This window comes from Lutjanus erythropterus, chromosome 20, assembly GCF_056507025.1.
Source record: "Lutjanus erythropterus isolate fLutEry1 chromosome 20, fLutEry1.hap2, whole genome shotgun sequence".
NCBI lineage: Eukaryota > Metazoa > Chordata > Actinopteri > Lutjaniformes > Lutjanidae > Lutjanus > Lutjanus erythropterus.
The window spans coordinates 17313412-17336371 of NC_139336.1; the positions used below are offsets into that span (position 1 = coordinate 17313412).

Genomic DNA, 22960 nt, shown 5'->3' on the forward strand with positions numbered 1-22960 from the left:
GTATTTAAAAGTTTTCTAAATCATAAAGGGGTAGAGTGCACGTACGCAGTGCACCAAGAGAGTAAATATCTTCATGACCTTAAAGTAAATGACACGTTGTGATTCTTCCTCATCGGCATCTGAACACTCCACAACAAGAGATTTAATCGGGTACACACTGTGGAGAAATAACTTTTCTTGTTTAATATTATTAGATATCTCTGACATGGTTTCCTGAGTCCCTGCAAAATGATATTGCTGCATATAGGGTAGCTGAAGACTATTAAGGTAGACTATATCAGTAACGGAAGGTTGTCAGAAACTAAATATGTGATTCCCATGGGAAAATGTTTTTTTGGTGATGGGAAAACCGGTGTGGAGACAAGTAGCTGATAGGGTTAGATTTCAAGGACCAGTGAACTAAAACTTGAAAATCAACACGAGCATACTGTCACTGATTTTGTCTCATGGTGTGTTAACAACGTCTTGGATTTAAATGTACCTAAAACCATGCAACTGATCACTAATTTTAGATGTAACAGGGATGCAGCCAAGGAGTGGATCACACATAATAAAAATGTGGGAATGGTTACATCTTACAGGTTAAATATTTGGGTGCTTTTTTATTGATCACCGTAAATTTGTGAACACTGAGGTTACTTTTCTCGAGGCAACAACAAATTTGCCTTCTGTGCAAACTAAATCCTTTTTTCTGTCAGTCCCGCCATCCTCTGTCATTTTTATCAATTGTTTGTTGAGATTCACTTGAGTTTTTATTTTATTGGTTGGTTTCACAGCTATTGCAAACTTCTCATTCTTCCTGGAATGCAACTATTGAATGCACTGTAGGTTTTTTTTAAACCACTGCCATCATTGGTATCTGTTTTAGATGATCATTTTATTGTGCTTTAGCAAGGTTCCTTATCAGTATTATTTATATTCTATTCTAGAGCAGCAATAGTTAATCAAATTCTCTAATTAGTTGCTGACTATCAAATGAATTATCCTCTATTTTGATAACCATTTAATCTGAGTAAATGTTTAAGAAAAAAAGATCAACCCTCTCAAAAGTGAATATTTTGTGGGTTTCTGTAGTCCTCTGTGACAGTAAACATGATTGTGGGCTTTGGGAAATACTGACTGACATTTTTCACCATTTTATGACATTTCATAGACCAAACAACTAATCAATTAATCAAGAAAATAATCAACAGACTAACTGACAGTGAAAATAATCATCAACTGCAATGCTATTGTATTCCACATTTATTTATTATATTCCTTGGTATCCTTTGATTTGTTTGTATGTTACTGTGTGCTTTTTATGTATAACAAGCTGCAGGGAATGATGTTGATTTATTTTTAATGTCCTAATATCAGTGGCAAAAAATAATACCAGGTCAGCCATAGCCACTGTAATCAGAACTCCTCATTAGAGTTGAAACGATTAGTTGACAGAAAATGAACCAGCACCTATTTTGATAATCAATCATTTTCCTTTTCAGCTTTAAACATCATGAGGAGTAGGGCTGCAACTAATGAATGTTTTCATTAGTGTGGACACAGCACATCAAGGAGCATATCAAACACTGTCCAAACAGCTAATCCAGTGCACGACACATGAACTCTGAATGACTCCCAATAATATCTACTATACTATAGGCTTAGCCTACATTGGCTTGCACTGGACAGCATGGGTTTAGCCCACATAGGTTTGCACCGGCAATAAGTCATGGGTCACTAATCCTGAGATTATAAACTACTGCCGTTATGTTATGTGTGTCCCACCAGGACAGGAAGTGAAAAGGATCTCACTTCCTCTCTTGCTTTCAGTTGTGTTTCCCCAGCTGTCCCCCGTCCTCTCCTTCAGGCTCTCCCTCTCTCTCTGGTTCTTGTGCTGTGATAAGTGTGTTTACAGTGGGATCAGGGTGTGGACGGACGGTAGTGTTTGTTCCCTCTCTGTCTTTAGCCTGACGCTCATTAAGACACACAAAGAGTGGGCTGATAACACTAAGTGTTTCCTGTTTGTCCAAGCCTGAGGCTGGCTGCAAGGACAAGGGCAAGAGACCAAAGAGCAAGAGAGGTAACGGGTAACAAAAAGAGAAAGCTACAGAAGAGAAGAACTGGTAGAGACATGGTTAGACACAAAAAGAAACAAAAGATATTTGATTTGTATTAACCAGAACTTTCACTGTTTCACCGTGTTTCTTTACAGTTACATTAAAGAGAAATTAAAAAAGGGAGTAATCACAGCCCAACATATGAGGTTGCACATACTGTTGTGCTGCGGAGATTCCTGGCCTACACATCATCCTCTACAGACTTAAGAAAACAACTGTTTGATACAAATCTCCACAAAAATCACACCATAATAACTTGAATGTGACAAATATGATGTAAAAATAATCATTCCCTCAAATATTGCAAAGCATATTGTAGTTGCAGTATCATTCAACATAATCGCAATTGGATATTTTTTCAAAATTGTTCAGCTACTGAGCATCATCAACCAATATATTTTCTTGTCAATGGTCCAGTGTAATCTGTAACTGGTAGGAAAATTTCCTCACCATGGCATCCCTACTTCCCTCCTCTCCTCGAAAGGAGGAAACAATTTATTGCATCAAAACATCAAACATCCAGTCATTACTATAGTTTTAGAACAAAGTGCAAAGAAAATAGATGCTCATCAAGTCTGACTGACTGTTTGTTAACCTAATAGTTTTTGCATAAACACGTCTGCTCACAGTGTTCTTTTTGCTTCCCTGAACTTCCTCAGTTCTCTGAAGGAAAAACAAGCCAGGATCGGGAAAGTAATTCCTACATCACATTCTGTATGTTTATAGAGTTCAGCCACTAAGAGCGAGTGAAGTTTAACAGAAAAACGTTTACTTTAGAAAAAGCTTTAGTACTTCCCCACAAAACAGGCATTTTTGTTGATCTACAGATAAAAAGGTGATTTGTTTGGTAGTGATTTAGAGCGTAGCAAAGGCAAATGCCACAACCCCGAAAATAAAAACAAAACAAAAACAAAGGTGTTTATTTCCATGCAGAAGTTTTAACCCCAAATATAAAGTGGTAAAAGCTTATTAAACTAATCTAAAACTACATTAAGCTTTGTTTGATAAGCAAAAAGCCTTTGGTTCGTTTGTTTGTCAATGATCTGCATCTGTGCACTCTGTGACACTGAAAAATGAAACTAATGTTAAGTAAATCCTTTCCCAGGAAATCTAAAGATTAGAACAATCTGTTAAAGACAAAACCAGGACTATGTCATATCCACAGCAAATTCCATAGAAACATAAGAATTACTTTTCCAGATGCCGTGTGATGGAGTGAGGTGTTGTTCAAGGGAAATCTGACCAACACTGGCACCTCAATCACTGGTAATCATACTCTGGGGGTGAAAAGTATCCTCAGCAAATTTCATGGTGATCTGGCCAGTAATTGTCAGGAAATCTTGCTCTGGACTGAAGAGATGAACAGAGAGACTGACAGATTAACCTGCTAGTTACTTAGAGCAAGAAAAACAAAAACTTTTGACATAAAGACAGAACAGCGGGAATACAGATGGGGAAAAACACAGTAGAGTGACTTACAAGAAGGCTAAAACATTAAAAACAAATCAAACAGGCCAATCAGGTCATGTCAATCAACTAGAAAAGGAAAAAACAACCAAAGCAGTGGATTATTAGGGATGAAAATACAGAAAGGGGTATTTTGGATTATTTGAAGTAGGGCTGTATGAAGTACTTATCTATATTAGTCAGCGTATTACAGTAGATGGCAGTCAAGAGAGAGAGTACCAGCATGGAAGCTAAGCCATGTACTGCTGTGGACAGGGTCACCACAAAAAGTATTTAGCCACCTAGAAAAAGCTCCAACCATAAAGAAAAAAAAAATCTATATCAGTTTAAGTGTACACTATATTTAGAATATTTTTACTGCTTTCCTTTGCCATCCGAAAGCCTTCTCCTCGCCCTTATAAAAACCAAGTATCACTCTTTCTAAACCAACCAAACTCCATGAACAAACACAGTCGCAGAACATGGGAATTGCTAGACTACTGCTGCCTTGATTGGTTAGTTTGTTTTTGTTATTATGTAACTTGGAACTGATTCAGCAAAGTCGAGGAATAACAAAAACAAAATTATGAGATCAATATAGCAGTAGACATGCAGTTTGTTTAGTTTGGAGAGAGCAATATTTGACTGTCTAACAACAAGGTGAAGGTGGTGAAGATATTCTAAATAAAGCGTACATTTAAACTGATACTGAGTTTTTTTTTTAGAAGATATTTTATAGCTAGATATCTTTTGCTGCTAACCCTGTCCACAGCAGTACATTGCTTACTGTCTGCACTGGTATCTACTGTGGGAAATACACTGACTAATACAAATACACTGATATAGATATATATAAATACAATCCCACTTCAAATAATCCAAACTATCCGTTTAAAGCCCCCCCCCCCCAAGAGGTTTTCAGAAAAATGACTGAACACAACATGAAGACACAACACCATCCACTGTTGCAGTTCAACCACTAAACCAGTTTTGTCTTTTATGTAAATGAGAGTTATGTTGTCTGTGGGATTACATGCAGAGATGAAAGATAAATCTACATAACGCAGAAAGAAAAGTAGGTTAAATGGGAGGTACAGTAACACACACAGGCAACACAGACTCAGCTCCAGAGGGGAATAACCTCTATACAGGTTACAAGAATATTCTTTGTCTGAGAGAGTGGCTGAGAGACAGAGGAGGGCAGGACAGACAGGAAGTAGAGGAAAGGATGGAAAAGTGAACTATGTGCAGAACAAAAAGGAAAAGAAACAGTGAAGGAAAGACAGAGATTGACACATCGGCAGTATCGCTGCCCTTTGATCACTAGTAGGCTGTTAACATCAAAACCCTTATCTGCAACAAAGCAGATGCTCAAATGTCCTCAAACAATACATCCTTTCTCTCAGGCCACAGCTGAAACCGCTTACTGCCCTCTGACTACAAACACACATCAACACACGCACGCACACACACACACACCACAATAGTTTACTAGACTCTGAAACTCAAACCCAGAGTAAGAGAGTTAGTAGACAGAACTGTTAAACAAAGACCAGATGGTTGCTCTCATAAAGAAACATGCTGCCATCTATTTCACAATCCTACCCAATCTGAGCCGCACATTTTGAATGAACATTTTTCTCATTGGCAACTTTGTATCAGAGGAACTGCATTTTATTGCCCCCAATAAATGTGCTTCGCCTCTGAAACAAGTGACTGTTGATACAGTTAATATATTGTCCATATGTGAACTTCAGCCAATGGTGTAGATAAAGAGTAGTCCATTGATTTAGGATTGCACTCCCACAATCCTGTGTCTACATTACTCACATTACAATTCAACCAACACAAGAGATGCATTCATATTTTTCTCCGAGATTGTCCCACGTAGTCCCGCCCTACTGGGCTGTGATTGGCTACTACTACTGTGCTGTGATTGGCTAGTACTCATTGCCTCAATGATGCATCCTTGTGATTGCCAAAAAGCCTTTCTAACATTGTGAAAAAAGTTTATTTAGTGATAGTATGGCAAGCTCATTTCTTTCTATCGCCACACAAACAATTTTTTTTTTTTCATTTTCAAACTTGCAGTCTTCCGCTGTAGCCAAAGCTGATACAAGTGACATCAGTGGAGGCAATGTATCAGACCTCACGCTGCTCCCTCTGACCTGTAAACATACTTTATGTAAAATCGATGGAGTTTCCCTTTACAAACGCCAGTGAAAGCCAAGTTGAACAGCACCCCTGTTAACACTCAATGTCTGCCAAGAGTGCTTCTTTGGACCAATTTTGCCAGTGTCAGAGAATGCCAAGGAGAATGTCTGTGGCCGAGTTTCATCGATGATAACCCATTTTCAAACAAATCAAGTAGCCACAATGTTAATTTATCTTAGAAATGCTTTTACATGATTGGCAAAATCTGTCAGACATGAATATGTTTGCAAACAATATGCAAAGAAGGAAATGTTATGATTATTGTAGTGCCTCTAAGTCTGTATTTCAGTTATTTTTAGCTTCCTTTGATTTGTGTTTATTAATACAGAGAGTCATTCAGTATCTATTTGAATTTTTCTTGGAATACTACATGCAGTGTAGCAGAGACATGCCTCTCAGATGTGTGCCAAACAAGCACTTGCTTCACACTTACAGTATTTCAGAAAATAAAGGCTTGAAGATTTTTCCACCCTAAAGGAGGCAAAACTACTTTTTAACAGATAAAGTAAAGACATGAGATTTTATTGTTGTTTTAAAAGTCTCTCTCTTGCAGCTTTTCCATTGTTGACGGGGTGTCAGCACTAAGACTTTACAGAGAGTAATACAAAAAAAAAACAAAGTTGTCATCACATCATCCATCAACCCCACTTTGCCCTGAATCAGAGCTTGAAAAACTCACATTAGTTGACATTTCCCTTTGACCTTCCTAATTACCTCTTATTTTACTGCTTTTCTAGTGCACCTCTCATAAACAAGTCGTGTAGTTACAGGAACACTATGAGGCGACCAAGACCCTCCAATGTGAAAACCATTGTACCCATGTGCTCATTCACATGTTAGGATGTGTACAATTACAGCCAAGCCAAGGAATTGAAGCAATATGCGGTACATATTGTTTTTTGCTTAGTGCATTAAAGGCTGCTACCTTGTTAGAAGATGCAGAAAGAAAAAGAAAATGCAGATACACAAGTTACTACACGGTTCTCACTGAATGCACTTACTTAAAAGCTGAGGGCTTGATGCAGAAGTCCAGCATAGGACATTTATGGGTGCAAGAAGACCTCCAGTAAAAAAATAGCCCTCGTGCAACACTTCCTCTTGACACAAATAGCCTTTCCTGCCCTATAAATAAACACTACTGGACTTGGATAGCAACCAGCCTCATTATGCTTGAGGGCTGCTCATAAAGTCAGTGGAGTAGGGCAAAAATATATCCTTCAGTCCAGTCAGGAAAGTAGTACATACACACTAATACATAAATGCACACAGACTCAGAATTGTCAAAGAGTCAAAGTAGAGTCAAATAAAAATGTTACACAGCCTCCATGACCATTCTGTTGCACTCCAAGGACAAAATTTTGGGCAACAAATCTGAAACGTGAAACAGTGTTTGTCTGGATACTTTACTTGGATACTTTACTTTAAAGTTGTAGCCATAAAACTGTCTTAGACTTCCATCATTTGAAATCATTAAAACTAAAAACAAATCTCACAAGCGTTTGCAAGTAAAAACAGTTCTCGGAAGTGCACTGCAAATCAAGCAATGCCAAAAGTCTCTCATGAAGGCCAGTTCTCAAAGTTTTTTCAGGTGAACTGAGTCTAACCCTCCCTCCATCCATCTCCTAGCATGAATATTGTTGCAGTTGTTCAGCCTAGGCCAAACAAAACAACCCGTCTGGACAAAACTGGGGGTGGGGGAGCCTGACTGCCCTTCTCGCCCAAATAGGGTTTCTCTGCTGCTCATAGTCTTCCCCCATCACCCCCCAGTCTCTCCTCCTGTATCCTGCTCTTGTTCCTCATTTATTCCTTCATCTTTGTCTCTCTTCTCTAATTATTCTTTACAACCATTTCCTCGACCTTTTAATCAAAGTATTTGTACTTCATTACTTCCCAGCCATGTCTACGCGTAGTCCAAGCCATGTCAACAGTCTAGAGCAGCAATGATTAATTGGAGCCGGGGCGATGTGTCGACATAATCAACATCACTGATCAAAATACGTTGATATGTCGCTATGAACTGCTGTCCCCAGTCAGAGCATGGATTCAAATGGAAAACAAGCTGCAGAAAGCGAGCTTCGCCGTGATCATCTAAAGTGTTGTTGTATTTTTGACAGAGATGCAACACTCTTGACAGCTGCTCTGCACGAGTGCTGGAAGCAAAGCACTGAGTGACCTGTCCTCCTCCTGCAACTATAGCAACAGCATTGTCCTGTTTACTTTCTGTCAGCACCCAAACACAATATATTAAGATTATTGTTTTTTGTTAGTGGAAATCACTTGAGATAGGTTTTCTAGATGTTAAAATGATGTGTTAAAAATGATGTCTGCACCACTGCTGTTAACTTTATATCATGCATCATCTAAGAGTGTGGTTGCAGCCTTACAATAGACATGTTAACCTAGTTAGTCATTGTCCACTGGATGTACAACCCCAGTTTTCTATAGAACTTCAAACTTCCACTAATAAATGTACCTTTACACAAATTCTCACAAACACACACATACAAATGCATAAAGCAGCAGACAAGCACCTTGCATCATCACTGATGGCCTCACACCCACACCAGACAACAAACAAGCCCATGCACAAACACACACCCACACATAAATGAGCATGCAAACACATGCATAGGCATAAAGATCACACCCGCCCGCTTCTACCAGGCTCAGAGCTTCATGTGCTTGCTGACGAGCAGGTTTCCTGGCTGTTTGTCTATAGTTGTACACAGGCGATAAGGAATAAAGAGATCCCATGGGCAGTTCCTGTTTTAATTGGATCCATGTTTAAACATGCTCTAAGCCATTTTCCTCTGCCTTTCCTTGGATTAACAGGTTCAAGTCTGTATTATGTGACATTATTTCAGAAGCCCTTGGGATCAAAATCAGTGGTGAACCTTCAGGGTAACCAGCACAGTAGCAACTGAAGTTGCTGGCAATCTACGTGCTAAATAAGCTACTAGTATGAACAGTATAAATAGATAGAAGACTAATCATCATAAGACTATTCAGCCAGTCCCACAAAGGAGGCAAAATAACATTGGCTAGATGACATTTACTTTCTGCTTACGCCCTAATGACAAGATTGACAAACTGCACTTATGACAAGAAATGCTCCATTACCTTTCAATGTACAGTATGTTCAACCAGTAATAATGTAATGTCACATACACTACTGAAATGATTACAGGTTACTGCCAAAGGCTGAATTTCAAACTTGTCAATCGGAGTTTCCATTTCAAAGAAATTAATAAGGGGCACCCTGGTAGCACACTTGGTAGAGCATGCGTCCCATGTACAAAGGCTATGTTCTTACTGCAGCGGACACATGTTCAATTCCAACATGCATCCCTTTGTTACATGTCATCCCCGTCTGTCTCCCACATTTCCTGTCTGCCTATCTTCAGCTTTCCTGTCCAATAAAGGGGAAAATGGAAAAAAAAAAAAATCATCTTAAAAACAGACAAAAGAAGTTTGCAAACTAAATTGTCAGAACTGTTTAAAACTGAGGTTTTTTACTTCTGCCTGTTTTCTTTCAGTGAAAATGTAAAATAGAAAAGTTTATTTCTGTTTATAGCTACAACTAATTATCATTATTGATTATTTTTCCAGGTGTTTTCTTGATTAATTGCTCAGACTATAGAATGTCATAAAATAGCAAAGAAAAAAAATTGGTCTTCTCCAAACAACAGTCCAAAACTAAAAGATGTTCAGTTTAAAAAATACTATAAAACAGAAACTGTAATTCTTCAAGTGAGAGAAACTGGATCCAGAGAGAACGTCTGTCATGTTTGCTTGAAAACCCGCTTGACAAATCGTTGAATTCACTAATATTAATTTTTCTACTTTTTCCTTACATTACAAGCCTTTGTTTTTTTCCTTTGTGGACACTATGTACTGTCACACAATGAAGGATGGGATGGGGAAGCAGGGATTATAAAGGACACAATGATTGTAATGCCTTTTTTGGGGGCGTGGGAATGTCATTGTGTTACCCTTATATTAGTAAAAATAATAGAAAAGATTATTGAAAATAAAATAAAAACAACAGATTGAAACAGCAGAAATATGGTAACTCCTGTGTCCTTTCAGTAAATTTGCCATTTTTCCTTCAAGAGTCAGGTTGTGTTGGAGGGAGCGATACTTGGTTTATATAACAGCAGATTCCCTTGTGAAAAGGCTGTCTGACTGCAAGGTGAAAGGTGGTGAAAATAATCTAAATATAACATACACTTAAACTGATATTGATTTTACTGGGTGGGCATTTTTTGGTTAAAATGGTGGTTGCTTAAAGTAGGCTACAATTTGTCAAATAATCCAAACTATCCATTTACTTTTCCCTCTCTGCAATGGCTGCATAAATATTTTTCCATATTTTTTTGACACTTTCTGCAATTTCGCTCTGCTGGATGTACATAGATTAGGAATACTCTGTATATCTAGAGATAAAAACACTATAGTAAGTGTGAACAGGGCCACAGTTATCCTTTGGACTGCTGCTCTATCTCCTGCTGACAACCGACAACAACACACACAAAGAAGAGCTCCCTTCCTCCACCCGCCTCTCCCAGATTAATGCTGGGCCGTCCCGGAGGTTTTACTGTCACTCCTAGTACTAATACCCTTTCACTACACCCAGCCAGAACAAACCATTCCATGCCAAACCAAGTCAGACCGGTCCAAATCAAACAGAGCTGAGTGGAGATGCTTCAGGCTGTGCTCCAGTTATAAAAGAAAACTCTTATAATTGAAGGAATGCTGCATCATTGTGTTACTATATAATGATTTTTATTTTACTGCCATATATATTTGACCGCTCATGGAAAAAAGTAGGATGTAACATTTTTCTCAAATGAAGAAATCATCCTAAGAAGGAGGGGGAATATTACAATTTAATGTTTTCAACCATACAGGTCATTATTTAAAAATGTTTTTAGATGATCAGTATGCAACTTTCTTTGCAGTACTGCTCCAGTTAACACAGAAGACGGCCACATTTCATATCTGGACTCCATCCCTCTCATATTTATATAAATGAGAGGAACAGATTCTATACATTAAAAGTGCCAAACAGTAGATGTACAGTTCAGTCTCCAGTGTTTGGATAAACTGAAGCCATGAAACAGCTGTGTGGAGTGAGAGGAGACAACATAATCCACACATCAATTAGACAGAGAGACTGGATGATTAGGGGGGGCGTGTGTATGTCTGCACATATGCTGTGGATACTGGTCTACGCACATGGATGTGAAAGCGTGTGTGTGAAACAGAGAGAGTGTGTCTGTGTGAAAGCCTCGAGTAATCCTGCTTAGTCTAGCGGCTGGGGGAGCAGGTTTAAGTAGTGTGACAGTATGAAGGGCTGGGTGAGAGTTTATGGGAACCACTGTCAACAATAGAGCATGCACTTAATAACAGACATTGTGTATGTGTTTATGTGTTTGCATGTGTGCGCACAAAAGCCACTAAGTAATGTGCTTGGGGGTGGTAGTAAAGGGCTGAGAGTGAGATAACAGTTTAAGCAAATTAACTAATTTAGAGCAGCTCTGCTCAAACAGCAGGGACAGAGTCATTAATGTGGTCTCAAAGGGTCGACACACACTACAAGATTTAATTAAGAATTCTCAGACTAATTACACATGACTTATTATATGTCTTAGTTCTTTCTACATTAAGGTTATTTCAAGAAAACCTAAAAAAAGTATTTTATACTAGAATGATTTTCTACATTAAAGAATGGTTTTTGCATTGTTTTACTGTATGTAAAGACAGAGTCCTATTTACAGCTGGTTATAAAACCTCAGTAACTTCTTGTTCTCAATAAACTAAAAGCTTGAACTGAGTATTTGCTCAAATTCATTTGCTTGGTAACTTATTCTTTGATCAGATAGATTTAAACTACAATTTCATCAACTTGAGACTGTAAACTGAACATATTTCTTAATTATTTCTTACTCTTTGTCAAAGTAAGTACTGACAAATACCAAACCTTTTCTTGTTATGACAGTATTTATCTTGTTATAATGTTTAAAACATCATAAAAGGTTTTATGTGATAACATGGTGTTTTAAAAAGTATCATAGTTATTCTATCAAAACATGAACATGGAATATAACAATATTTTTTCATGTTATGAAATGAAACTTTTCATGTCACTACAAGATAAACAGTGTATGGGTAAAATGGGAACAGTTTCTTGTTATAACAATAATGTGACATGTTTATATGTCATAATAACATGAAAATCATCTTTTTAAAAGTGGCAGCAAAACGCTGCTGTACAATTTAACTCGGACTTTAACTAAGTAAAAGTTTATTAGAATAATTACAGGTGAAAAACTGCTGATTGATCATTCGAAAGAGACAATACAGTGTCATTTGCATTCTTGCATCATCCTACTTTGTTGTGTGCACACTTCAGTTTCTTATGCATCAAAATAAAGTTTAAGTCTACTCTGAACAAACTGTAGAGAACAATTTTTATTGACATTATCAGTGCCGGTCGAAGTAAAACCATTTATGACAGATGATTGTTCAGACATGGCTGAAGCAGAATGCCTGTAAGTCTCTCTGTGGCTGTTTTCCAGCCTCATTCCCAGAATCCAGATTACACCGTCTGCTTGTCTTAAACACTGCTCACGCTCTCACACACACACACAGAGAGAACCTCCCTCGTTATACTGACTGTTAGGCCAAATAGGCTTAGCCAAAATGATCTACAAACGAATCCCAAAATGCCAATGATTATATTCCAGAGACACATTCAGGCAGACGCAGACAAACAGAAACAACATTCGGACACTGATGCAGTCTAGTCTAGTCTAGCAGAGACACATGAAAACATTTCAGAACACACACACTTAAGAATTCCTCTGATTCACTTTGACCTTGCATAACTACACACCTGGTCACAGACTCTGATAAAGCAGCACTTCTGTTACTCCCTTTAACATACACGCATGCACAGAATTTTGGTGGACAACTTTAATGAGGAAAAAGTCAGACCACGACACAGCCACAATGACCCCAATGCAGAAAAAAAATACTGTTATTGCCACTGATGCATAAACTAAGAGAAAAATCACACATTGTTGTTTTCTTAGTTAATCTTTTATGCAGCAATAAAGCGTTTTTAATATTAAGATTGGAAATGCATGTGCACCTCAAGCGTAGGCGGCGTTTTCACACTACGTAGCCTTACAGTGCATTCACAGTGCAGCATTTGAGAAAGTAAATCTACTTAACCTGGTGACACAGTCTGCTGAGTCAGATTTAAACTGTTTTGCATGGTATTTCTACAGCCAAGCATAGTTTCATATAACAATCATTATGCTGTAAAAGATAATTACAAGCATACCCCAAACATAATGTGGTAAGAAAGATCTGTTTTTGTCATATTTAAAAGGAGTGGATTTTGAGCACTCAGTATCTAGAATAGTAAATGTTATAGTGTTAATGTAGCACTGCTTTAAGGGCTCATTTAATTTCAATACAATATATTCTGATACATCAATCATCCCTTACAGTGCAACAATTACCAGTACTGCACAATATAAATGTAAATCCATGCATGTGTCGTGTGCAGTTTTCTTTGTATAAGAGTGTGTGTGTGGTCTCAGAGGACCAAACTGATAAACTTCACACAACTCGATCCTCACATATTTCCTATCGGTTCTGTAGCTGGCACAATATCTCTGCAGCCTAATCAATAATAGAGTACTTCACAACACAGAGTACAGCATAAAGCAAGGTGATATATTAACCTCCTACCCTTAAATATTCTCTAACTTTAAGTTGCTATAAAGTTAGATAACACATTAGACAAAACTCTTAACTTTTTATTCGGGAGGAAAGTGGTGTGCAGCCAGGGCATCACAGGGAATAAAACGCATAGACATAATCTCAAAGAAGAAATAAAATGGCAATCTGTAAAATTCCTATAAATATCAATATATTAACTGAAGAAAGAGATCACCAAAATCAGGGATTAAGCCCCATACATGATGCAAAGTGCAAACTATAGTGCATATCTATCATTTAGAGGTGCATCAATTAATCGAATAATTGGTTCAAGTAATTTTTCAAGAAAAAGAGCCAAAGTCAAATTTCAGCTTTTTAAATGAGAATATTTCCTGGTTTCTTTACTCCTCTATAACAGTGGACAGTGAATATCTTTGGGTTGTGAGTAAAACAAGACATTTGAGGACATCATCTCCAGCTACAGGAAACACTGATCAATATTTCATAATTATTTTCTGATTTTGTATTCTTTTTCTCTTTCTTAGGAACTATCATCCTGACTGTGCATTTTATTGCGTTAAATCTTTACACCCCAAAATCTCATTTATGGCTGCACCACTGCATCACATTATATGTTGTATATGTCTTCTACAAGATTAATCACGCATTTCTTGTAGTTTAGCCTTAAAATATGTTCATATTTTGAAAACTGATGACAGTTAATAGAATTTCAAAGTAAGCTCAGTGGGTGTGCCCACAAGTAATTATGTGTCTGGTTGATATAATGAAGATTTTTGGACAAAATGGTGGAAAAGTGTCTTATGAACAACAACAGACATTTACTCTACATAAGATGGTTTAGATTATGATGTAGACCAGTGCATGGATTCTGTTGTTTTCTTATTCTTGCATAGCTTTTATTACGTGGCAGGTCTGGTTGGTAATGTCTGTTGCATAGTTGTGTTTGAATTATGTTGTGGACTATTTGTTATATATTGTTATATATTATATAGTTAATGAAATTAAAATCGTGAACAATCCATAAATTTGGAACACATAAAATCAAAGTTTTATTATCAGGCAATATTAACTGGCTCTTAAACTGTATGTACCATATTACAGTAATAATACGTGTTTTTCTCTCCTTCAGTAACATTTCTACCTTATTTAGGCCTCATGTTGAGGAGGTGTTTGAGTAAAGGTTTGGCTGACTGATACATTCAGTTCACTGGGCTGGAGGAGGATTCCTCAAAGTGAAGCACTCAGCAAAGATTTGACACTAAAACACAGATTCCATTACACGCTATCTGGAAATGTCTTGACTTCATAGAGAAGCTATTTACGAAGGCATTAAGTTTCTGTTATTTTGTTTTAAAAAATGAAGGGCTGGTTTTTGGGGGGAAACATTCCTGGGTAATCTGTCACTGACACACAGCCTAAAATAGGACCAAGGAGATATTTGCTTTCTATTACGGTCGTTCAGGGTTTCTATAAAAAGCAGTGGAATGACTATTGGCTCAGAGGATAAACATGCTGGCCTGTGAAACTTTTTTGGTGGATAACTTAATCATGATCATTAATTTTAATCACCGTGTGTGCACTACAGTACTGGCACTGTTTTACCCAGGATTCCTCTACATAAAAATATGGGCGTGCACTTCACTGAAAGAAAGTTACTTCTGTTTAAAGATCCAGGGTGTAAGATTTACTCACATTTACTGGCAAAATATGGCAGAAACGGAACATAATATTCAGAAGTACATTTTCATTAGTGTTACCTCAGAATGAGTCATTTATATCTACAGAGGGAGCGCGTCTTCTTCCATGGATGCCGCCATGTTGGACAGTCATGATTATACAGTAGCCCAGGACAGACAAACTAAACACTGACTCTAGATAGGGGCTTTCATTTTTTTGAGAGTTTCACAGCCACTGTAGGTTCTCCTACATGTTTGGGAGGGGAGGGTGAGGTAAAGTATTTGCAATCTGCAAGTTTACTGCTAGATGCCAGTAATTCCTACACACCGATCCTTTAAAAGTGTATCTGTCGCTCTTCTTCTTTTAATTAAAAGAGCACATCATTGTAATGTATTTCACATAATCTTTTAAGAGAAAATTAAAGGACCAGTGTGTTATAATTACAGGAATTTATGTACATAAATGAGATCTATTATATATAAGTATGTTATTTATTATTATCAATCAACATAAACTCATAATCTATATGTTCCCGTTACTTTAGAAATAGCCATTTATAGTTACATACTGTCGGGTCGACTTACCGAGATCGTCATCCTGCGCCGTCTACGGCAGCGCAGAGCGGACAAACTGCACTAACAGTGAGTCTTGGGAAGCCCATGGTGACCTTACGTAGACGCCACAGCGTAAACACGGAAGTAGACGGGGAGGATAGACGCGGGTGATTGCTGGCAGACCATTTAGCGTTGTGAACCTTGACTGGCACAGTTTTGACAAATGGAGGATCATACATACACTGTACCAGAACAAAAAGCAGCGGACAGTGAATCCCCGTCATCCAAGAAGCGGAGACGCGAAGAAAGTAAACGCAAGCATGACAGGAAATGGCAAACACGAATCAACATCAGCATAGTGTTTACACACTGATGGAGGACAAACGTTTTCACAGTGACGCCGAGGTTGCCTGTTTTCTGCTGGACAGGTAATTCATCCTACACACATAATTGTAGTTTGTTTTGAGATAGCTTTCGCTTGCCATTTTGTCCGCTGACGGGCACCGTACTCTTGGTGAGAGCGGGGCGGTGTCGGGGTAAATCCTCTTAGTTGCAATCTAAGGTTTGAACACTAGATGCCACTGGAAATCACACACTTCTCCTTTAAATATCTAATTTCAGAATATAGATGGTTAGAAATGCTTTTCCAGAATGCAGCAGAACAGAAATACACTGTTATCGGATTATCAACATAGTGTAACATACATACATCAAGGGTATAATAGTGAATCGAGCGATGGGCAGGGCTTTGCATGACAAAGGAAATGCACTGAAATAAACATGCCTTTGCTGTCAGATCAATTTTTAAACAAGGATATTCTCTACAGCAACACAAGACTGCCTCATCACTGTCATTTCAGGATATAATGGGTGTGTGAATTGGTACATTAATCAAAACTGCAGCTATCAAATTTTGACTAGTACAGCAAAACAGTGCAGTCGTTTCTTTTTCCAAACAGCATCATATCAATGCACAGATAATGAAAAAAGGGGGTTTATTACAATTGAAAGACAAATAGAAAAAATTATCTAACATCCAAGCAATCAAAGTGCGACAGTGTATGTGGGTGTGAGGTCTGCAAAGGCATGCATGACTGCAAATGGCTTCAGTCGTGTTTCTAAGCAACATTCACATCCACTGCTCTTCCCTTTCTTCTCTCATGCCGCCTACGACTGGCTATTTCAGCGAGGAAGAGCATTTCACTCCAGAAGCATCCATCTCTAACAATTTACAACTCTTACTATTACAATTCAGGTTTGGACTGGAAAACACCCAGTAAAAGGTGAGACAGCCACAGTCCATGTTATGCACTAAGGAGGAACTATTGTGACCGTGCAGCCCAAAGCTGGACTCCACATTTTCTAGAACAATGGACACTATTGTACTCCCTCACATAGCTGACTGAATTTGCAATAATTTACTAATATTAGGCTGTGGGCTCATGTAAAATTGCAAGCTGTTACAGATTAAATCAGACACAAGGAATAATCGGTTGTTTTTCCAAATTTCTACTGATGTTCACCTCTGTATTCCTTATGAGCAGTTTTTAACAGTACAAGTGAGTGTTTAAGATGATACAGGTAGGTTTCTCTGGCAATGGTCTCTTTGTTCTCCACTAGCAGAAGTCCTGCTCTCTACACATCCATGCACTACAGCATGATGCAGGGATTAGTCTTGTCATGACACAATACCTTGAAAAACATCAATATTCAATACCAGTCTCTCTCTATACCACAGGGAAAAATTGAGTCAACATCGAGTATAACAAAGCTATAACATTACAACGGATATTCAACCGAAGCAAATTACATGGGTGACAAGAAGAAGACAGCACTGTGAGTAAGTGAGAAGAGACGGGACTATGTGGGCACTGCAGCAGTGTGTGTGAGTGTGAGAGAGAGTGAGAAAGTACAGCTGATACCTGAGTGCAGATACGGAGAATAATGAGTATTGAAAGCATTCCAAATATTCAGTATCAATACCTATCGCTATATGAATATTTTGGCAACACCAACAGGGATATTTATTTGTGTAAACCAACCCAGAAGTTAGCATCATTTGACTTCTCACAAGAAAAAGCCAATGGGAATTTTCCCACTAAAGTTTATGATACTTACATGCTTTGCTTAGCGAGATAATCTTCACAAACAAAATTCTGAAGCGTAAATATAATCATCAGAAGTAAAAAGCTAAAGTAAAGGTATAAACAAACCATGCCATGGTCACATGATGTTCGATGTTTAATGTCCCTGAAAAAGTCGGTAGTCTCATTTAGCCACTTGTTAGCAGCTCTACATTTTAAAGACACATACTTTATGTCACAGAACAAAACATTAAGCTTGTGCTAACTAGGGGTGGGGGAAATTTCCGATTCTTAGATGCATCGCGATTCGGACGTGGACGAATCTGAATCGATTCACAAACGTCCAAATTTCGATTATTTAAATCTGTTAATTAAAGTGATACAGAAGCTTCTAAATAATGTGGAACTAAGAAGCGCGGTACGCGTCATCGCCGGGACACTTTGGGACGCGCACCTGGAGCGACACGCGCACAGCGGCAAACAAACATGGCCGACCGGCAGCCACCTCGCCATGAGGTCCGAACAGCTCCTTCTAATTTAAAAGCAGCCGTGTGGAAACACTTCGGCTTCTACAACGTCGACGGCGGAAGCGAACTGGACAAGAGCCACGTTACATGTAAGCTGTGTCGAGCTAAAATAAAATACTTTGGCAACACAATAAACATGAGAAGCCGTAACTCGATTCCACCCGACGGAGGAGTCGGGGAGACGGCAGGCTGCTGTTGCTGCGGCTACTAGTGGCTACTGTTGGTACTTTCCAGTTTGCACATATTTCCAATAGTTTAATAAAATATAATCGAAATGAATTCTTATTACAAATGCGCTGTTTTTAAAAATTGCAAGTGACGAATGCTTATTCAGTGAGACAAAAAGAAATGTGTTTGTGAAAAAGTGCATCAATATATATAAAGATGCATCAATAATCATTTTATAATCGAATCGTAGCCCCTGAATCGTAATCGTAATCGAATCGGCAGGTGCCCAAAGATTCCCACCCCTAGTGCTAACTGCAAATTTTATTTCAGGCACCTGACCAGAAACCATTCAAAAAAATGTCAACTTTGAGACAAGGGAAGTGGAAGTGCTGATATGCTAACTTATTTCGGGGGTTTTAAGACTCATTCCTGCAGCAGTCTATTTATGCCTTACAGTATATTGTGGCCATAATTGAGTAGAAGCAGGGATGTACTCCGCCTAATTCTTCTTCTGCGGGACAGTCTGTCTCTCTCAACAGAGCATGCCAGTTAACCGGAGCACAGCATCCTGCCCTGCCGCACGCTCTTAATCTCATGGAAACTGTCAACATACCAAGTGTCTCATTTAGTTGGCATTCTTCTCTCCATTGGCCAATGCCTCTACTTCTGACACTCCCACCACTCCCCTAAAACTTATCCCATTCATCCAGTAACCCTCCAGATTTTTCCTGTCTGGCATTTGGCAATGTGTCATTACGGTCACCGTGACAACAGATGAGTCAGACGCTGTGGAGACGCCTCACTTCCTGTGAGTGTGGAGTATCACAGACCGAATGAATGACTGAACCGACATGAAGAAATTCCTCCCTAAAGAATGATTCACATCATAGCCAGCAGGAGCAAATCCTCATCTGGATCAGTGCAGGGTCAGAGTATCTTAAGTATCTGTGGTCTTTGTAGGATTCATTAAAATTACATTGTGCAGTCACCTTCCAAAGTGACTCAACATGTCTGTAGAAAAGTCTGTGTCACATCGCCAACACCATAAATTGTGGTTTCTTAACCTCATGACCCTGTTTTTAGGTCCCAAAGTTCTCATCACACCCTCAATTAGAGCAAAGAAGCTGTCATGTGAAATTCAGATGGCATACTTTTTCTGTTTACAAGAGCACTAAGATTATCATTCAAACCTATTTATTTTATTTTCCAAACTTATTTATGTTCCCTTAAATAGCAAAATATCAATAAGCTGTGGGGTGCTGCTGACCCGAAGGTTGAGTAAATCTGCCATAAATCAACTGCTCCAGCCGTACATACACAGACACTGACTCAACCATGCAGACAAACACATGTGCACACATGCTAGCATGTATACACACACACTATACGCAGTCATGAACATGTGTTAGAGTACTTACATCAGTTTTTCTGAACTTGGCTTTAAGGCTCTTCATGTTCAATCCGGTCCATGCAGTCACTCAATCACTCAGACTGGTCTGTGAAGAGAAAAGCACAGATGTTTAAACTCAGCTTCAGCAAAGTTTGCTTCCATTTCAAATGTGATTTATTGTTTCTGAAAAGACTAAACATGGCTTATCATGTTTTGTGATGCATTCACACAAGTTACAGTAAATATAAAGTGTAAATGTGCAGTGCAGCAGCAGGGATTTATGGTGACAAAGTCTAAAGCATTAGTATATCAACATTTTCCTTCTAAAAACTAAAATACGCTACATTAACCCTTAATATGCTTTCTGTCCCTAAAATCTGTATAACCTAAGCTAAAAAGTTATGTAAGTCAATAAACCTTAATAATTGATAAAAGTATTTAAATTGTAATAAATCATTAAAAAATACAAAAAGCGGTCATGTTTTCTCATCAAATTTTGCAAACCACACAAAATATTTCATTTATAGCTATAAAGCACATTTATAGCTAGTATGTTTTTTATTTTAGATCGATTTAAGCAATATCATACAAAAAGCAATCTACCGTGGCCAGCTCAGGACAATCCGCTGGCGTCACTGCATGTTATTGCCATGTTTTGCCTGCATGATGCACAATATGATGAAGTAAAAGCCTGAACTGTCTGCAGCAAAAAGAATGACTTCTCGAACTACAAGATGTTGAGGTGTTGCCTGGGGCAGGTCCATTTTTATAGGGTTGTAAAGTTACACTCGAGCTGTAACAAATGTGAATCACTTTTACTTTAACTGTTTATCTCCAATTAATGGCTAGTTTGTAGAAAGGATTTCGTCCCACATGCAATTCTAATTAAAACCTCTTTGCTGGAAATACTATCCAGCTTTGTATTGTTTCCTATACGGATGTTTTCAATCACCACAGAGCCCTTGGGGATTCATGGTGACTGTATTTTTGTGCCTAAACTGCCTCGAGCAATTTCCAATTTTTCATGCCTTAAATGACCTTGTCAAAGATTTTCTCCCACAATCCTTCTGAGCATTCCAGTCAAACTTGATCTACTTATTTCTTCATTATTATTATTTCCAGAGTCCTCTGTGTCTGCTTATATTTCAACTGAGAGCACCATATAAGCAATATGAGCCTCACTGCAATTATTAAGAGCAGTTCAGTCCTGAGAGAATAATATTTCAAAATGTATGCAGTCATAAAGGTTTTGCAGGCACAAAAAATTATTTGGATAGACTTAGGTTTTGAGTTTTATGTGGGCAGATGCTGATGTGTTAGAGAAGGTGTACTGTAAGTGAATGCATCAAGGACAGCCCTGTCTGGCTCTTCTGGCAACATTCAAGCTAGGGCAGCACGAAATGGTAAATAAACAAATTTGATTATTTTTACAGATATGGCAATTGCAATATTATTCATGATTAATGGCAATGTTCTTTTTATTATAATGTGACATGTTTTCTTAAATCTGGAGAACAAGATTTGTCACACATTCAACTAGGGGTGTAAAAAATATCAGTACATTTAGTACTGTTATCTTTTGTGATAATGTATTGATTCTCAAAAATGCTTGGGATTCATGTGGCAGTGGTTCATTTTGTGTTGTGTTTAGAGTAGAGCTGCAACAATCAAATCAAATAATTGACTATTTATTGATTATTAAATCAATTACCAAGTATTTTGATAATCAACTAATCAGTTTGAGTATTTTTTTTTAAGAAAAAAGTGTCAGTAGCTTCTTAAGTGTGAATATTTTCTGGTTTCTTGACTCCTTTAAGGCAGTAAGCTGAATATCTTCGAGGACGTCATTGTGGGCTTTGGGAAATACTAATTGATATTTTTCACTATTTTCTGACATAAATGACCAAACAGCTAATTGATAAATCAAGAAAATAACCAACATATTAATCAACAACAAAAATAGTCATTTGTTGCAGCCCTTGTTTTCTTACATCTGGAGATTTGTATGCCAGGACATCTCTGCAGCACTACAGTGCTTTATTACAAGGCTGTTTTGTCACATATTTTCCCTTACCAAAAAAAAAACAAAAAACTGCAGTGGCTACAATTGAGATATTGCACTTGGCCATACTGCAGTTTCATAATATTTTGAATACTTGTGAAACCCTAATTCAAGCCATTCAGATTAGTCTATATTCGCCTCCCACATTCACAAGACAAACTTTCTGTGGACTTCTGACGAGATTTACTGTAAAATATTAGCACACTATCAATGTCAAACAGGATCAAAACAGCAATTAAGAGGCACATCTCTTTGGGTATGAGGGTCTAACTTAAAAACACAAAAATATCACACAAATGTGTTGTATCATTGTTGGACATCAAATTTTACTAGTGAACCCACAGTCAAACTTTCTAATAGAGCGCAAATAAAGTCGAGTGCTACCAACAAACAGTTCAGAGCAGTTTATCAAGCAGTTACCTGTGCATATTTGCATACTGCTCTTCAAACAATGGACGCTGAGCATGAATACATGCACAAACATGGCAAAGAAAAGCTGCAACTCGTTTAGTTAGTACAAAAAGTATCAAACGCGCGCGTCGTGTATCATTGAACACAAACAGCTGAATATCACATTGTGCACCGAGAGGCTGTTTAATTCACTTAAAAACTGTTAGTTATGAGGCTTTTGGAAAAAGAAAAAATTTGACCAGGCATCATTTCGACCAACAGCACCTTAGCTACATGATATGAAATGAGTGGACACACTTACCCGGTTCTGTGTCGGGAGTCGCGGGAGGGCTGGACACATAAAACAAACTGACACACAGCCGCGTTTCGAGCCACAAACCGATAATGTACCGAGCCGGAGAGGAAACAACGAGCCGTTGTTGAGCTCAGTCGAGCAGGAGGATGCATGTAGCGGAGGACTCGGCCCGCATACATTAGAAGTTGTTCGCGGACTGTCTGTCTCCGCTCAGGACTCAACTCAACGGCTGTTGCCCGGTTTAGGAAAGTGACGTCACTCCCCCTGTGCTCTCGTGA

The 22960-nt window shown here is 38.2% G+C and overlaps 1 protein-coding gene across 1 annotated transcript in view; it reads right to left on the reverse strand.

Annotated features, from left to right (window-relative positions):
• The window catches only part of rai14 (retinoic acid induced 14), a 50039-nt gene extending 27079 nt beyond the window's left edge, over nucleotides 1-22960 (reverse strand). The window contains exons 1-2 of the mRNA XM_084745991.1: nucleotides 22689-22960; nucleotides 19943-20020 (exon numbers count right to left, since the gene is read on the reverse strand). Coding sequence (XP_084602117.1) covers nucleotides 19943-19978 — 36 coding nt within the window. The 5' untranslated portion in view covers nucleotides 19979-20020; nucleotides 22689-22960. The remainder of the gene's footprint in view (nucleotides 1-19942; nucleotides 20021-22688) is intronic.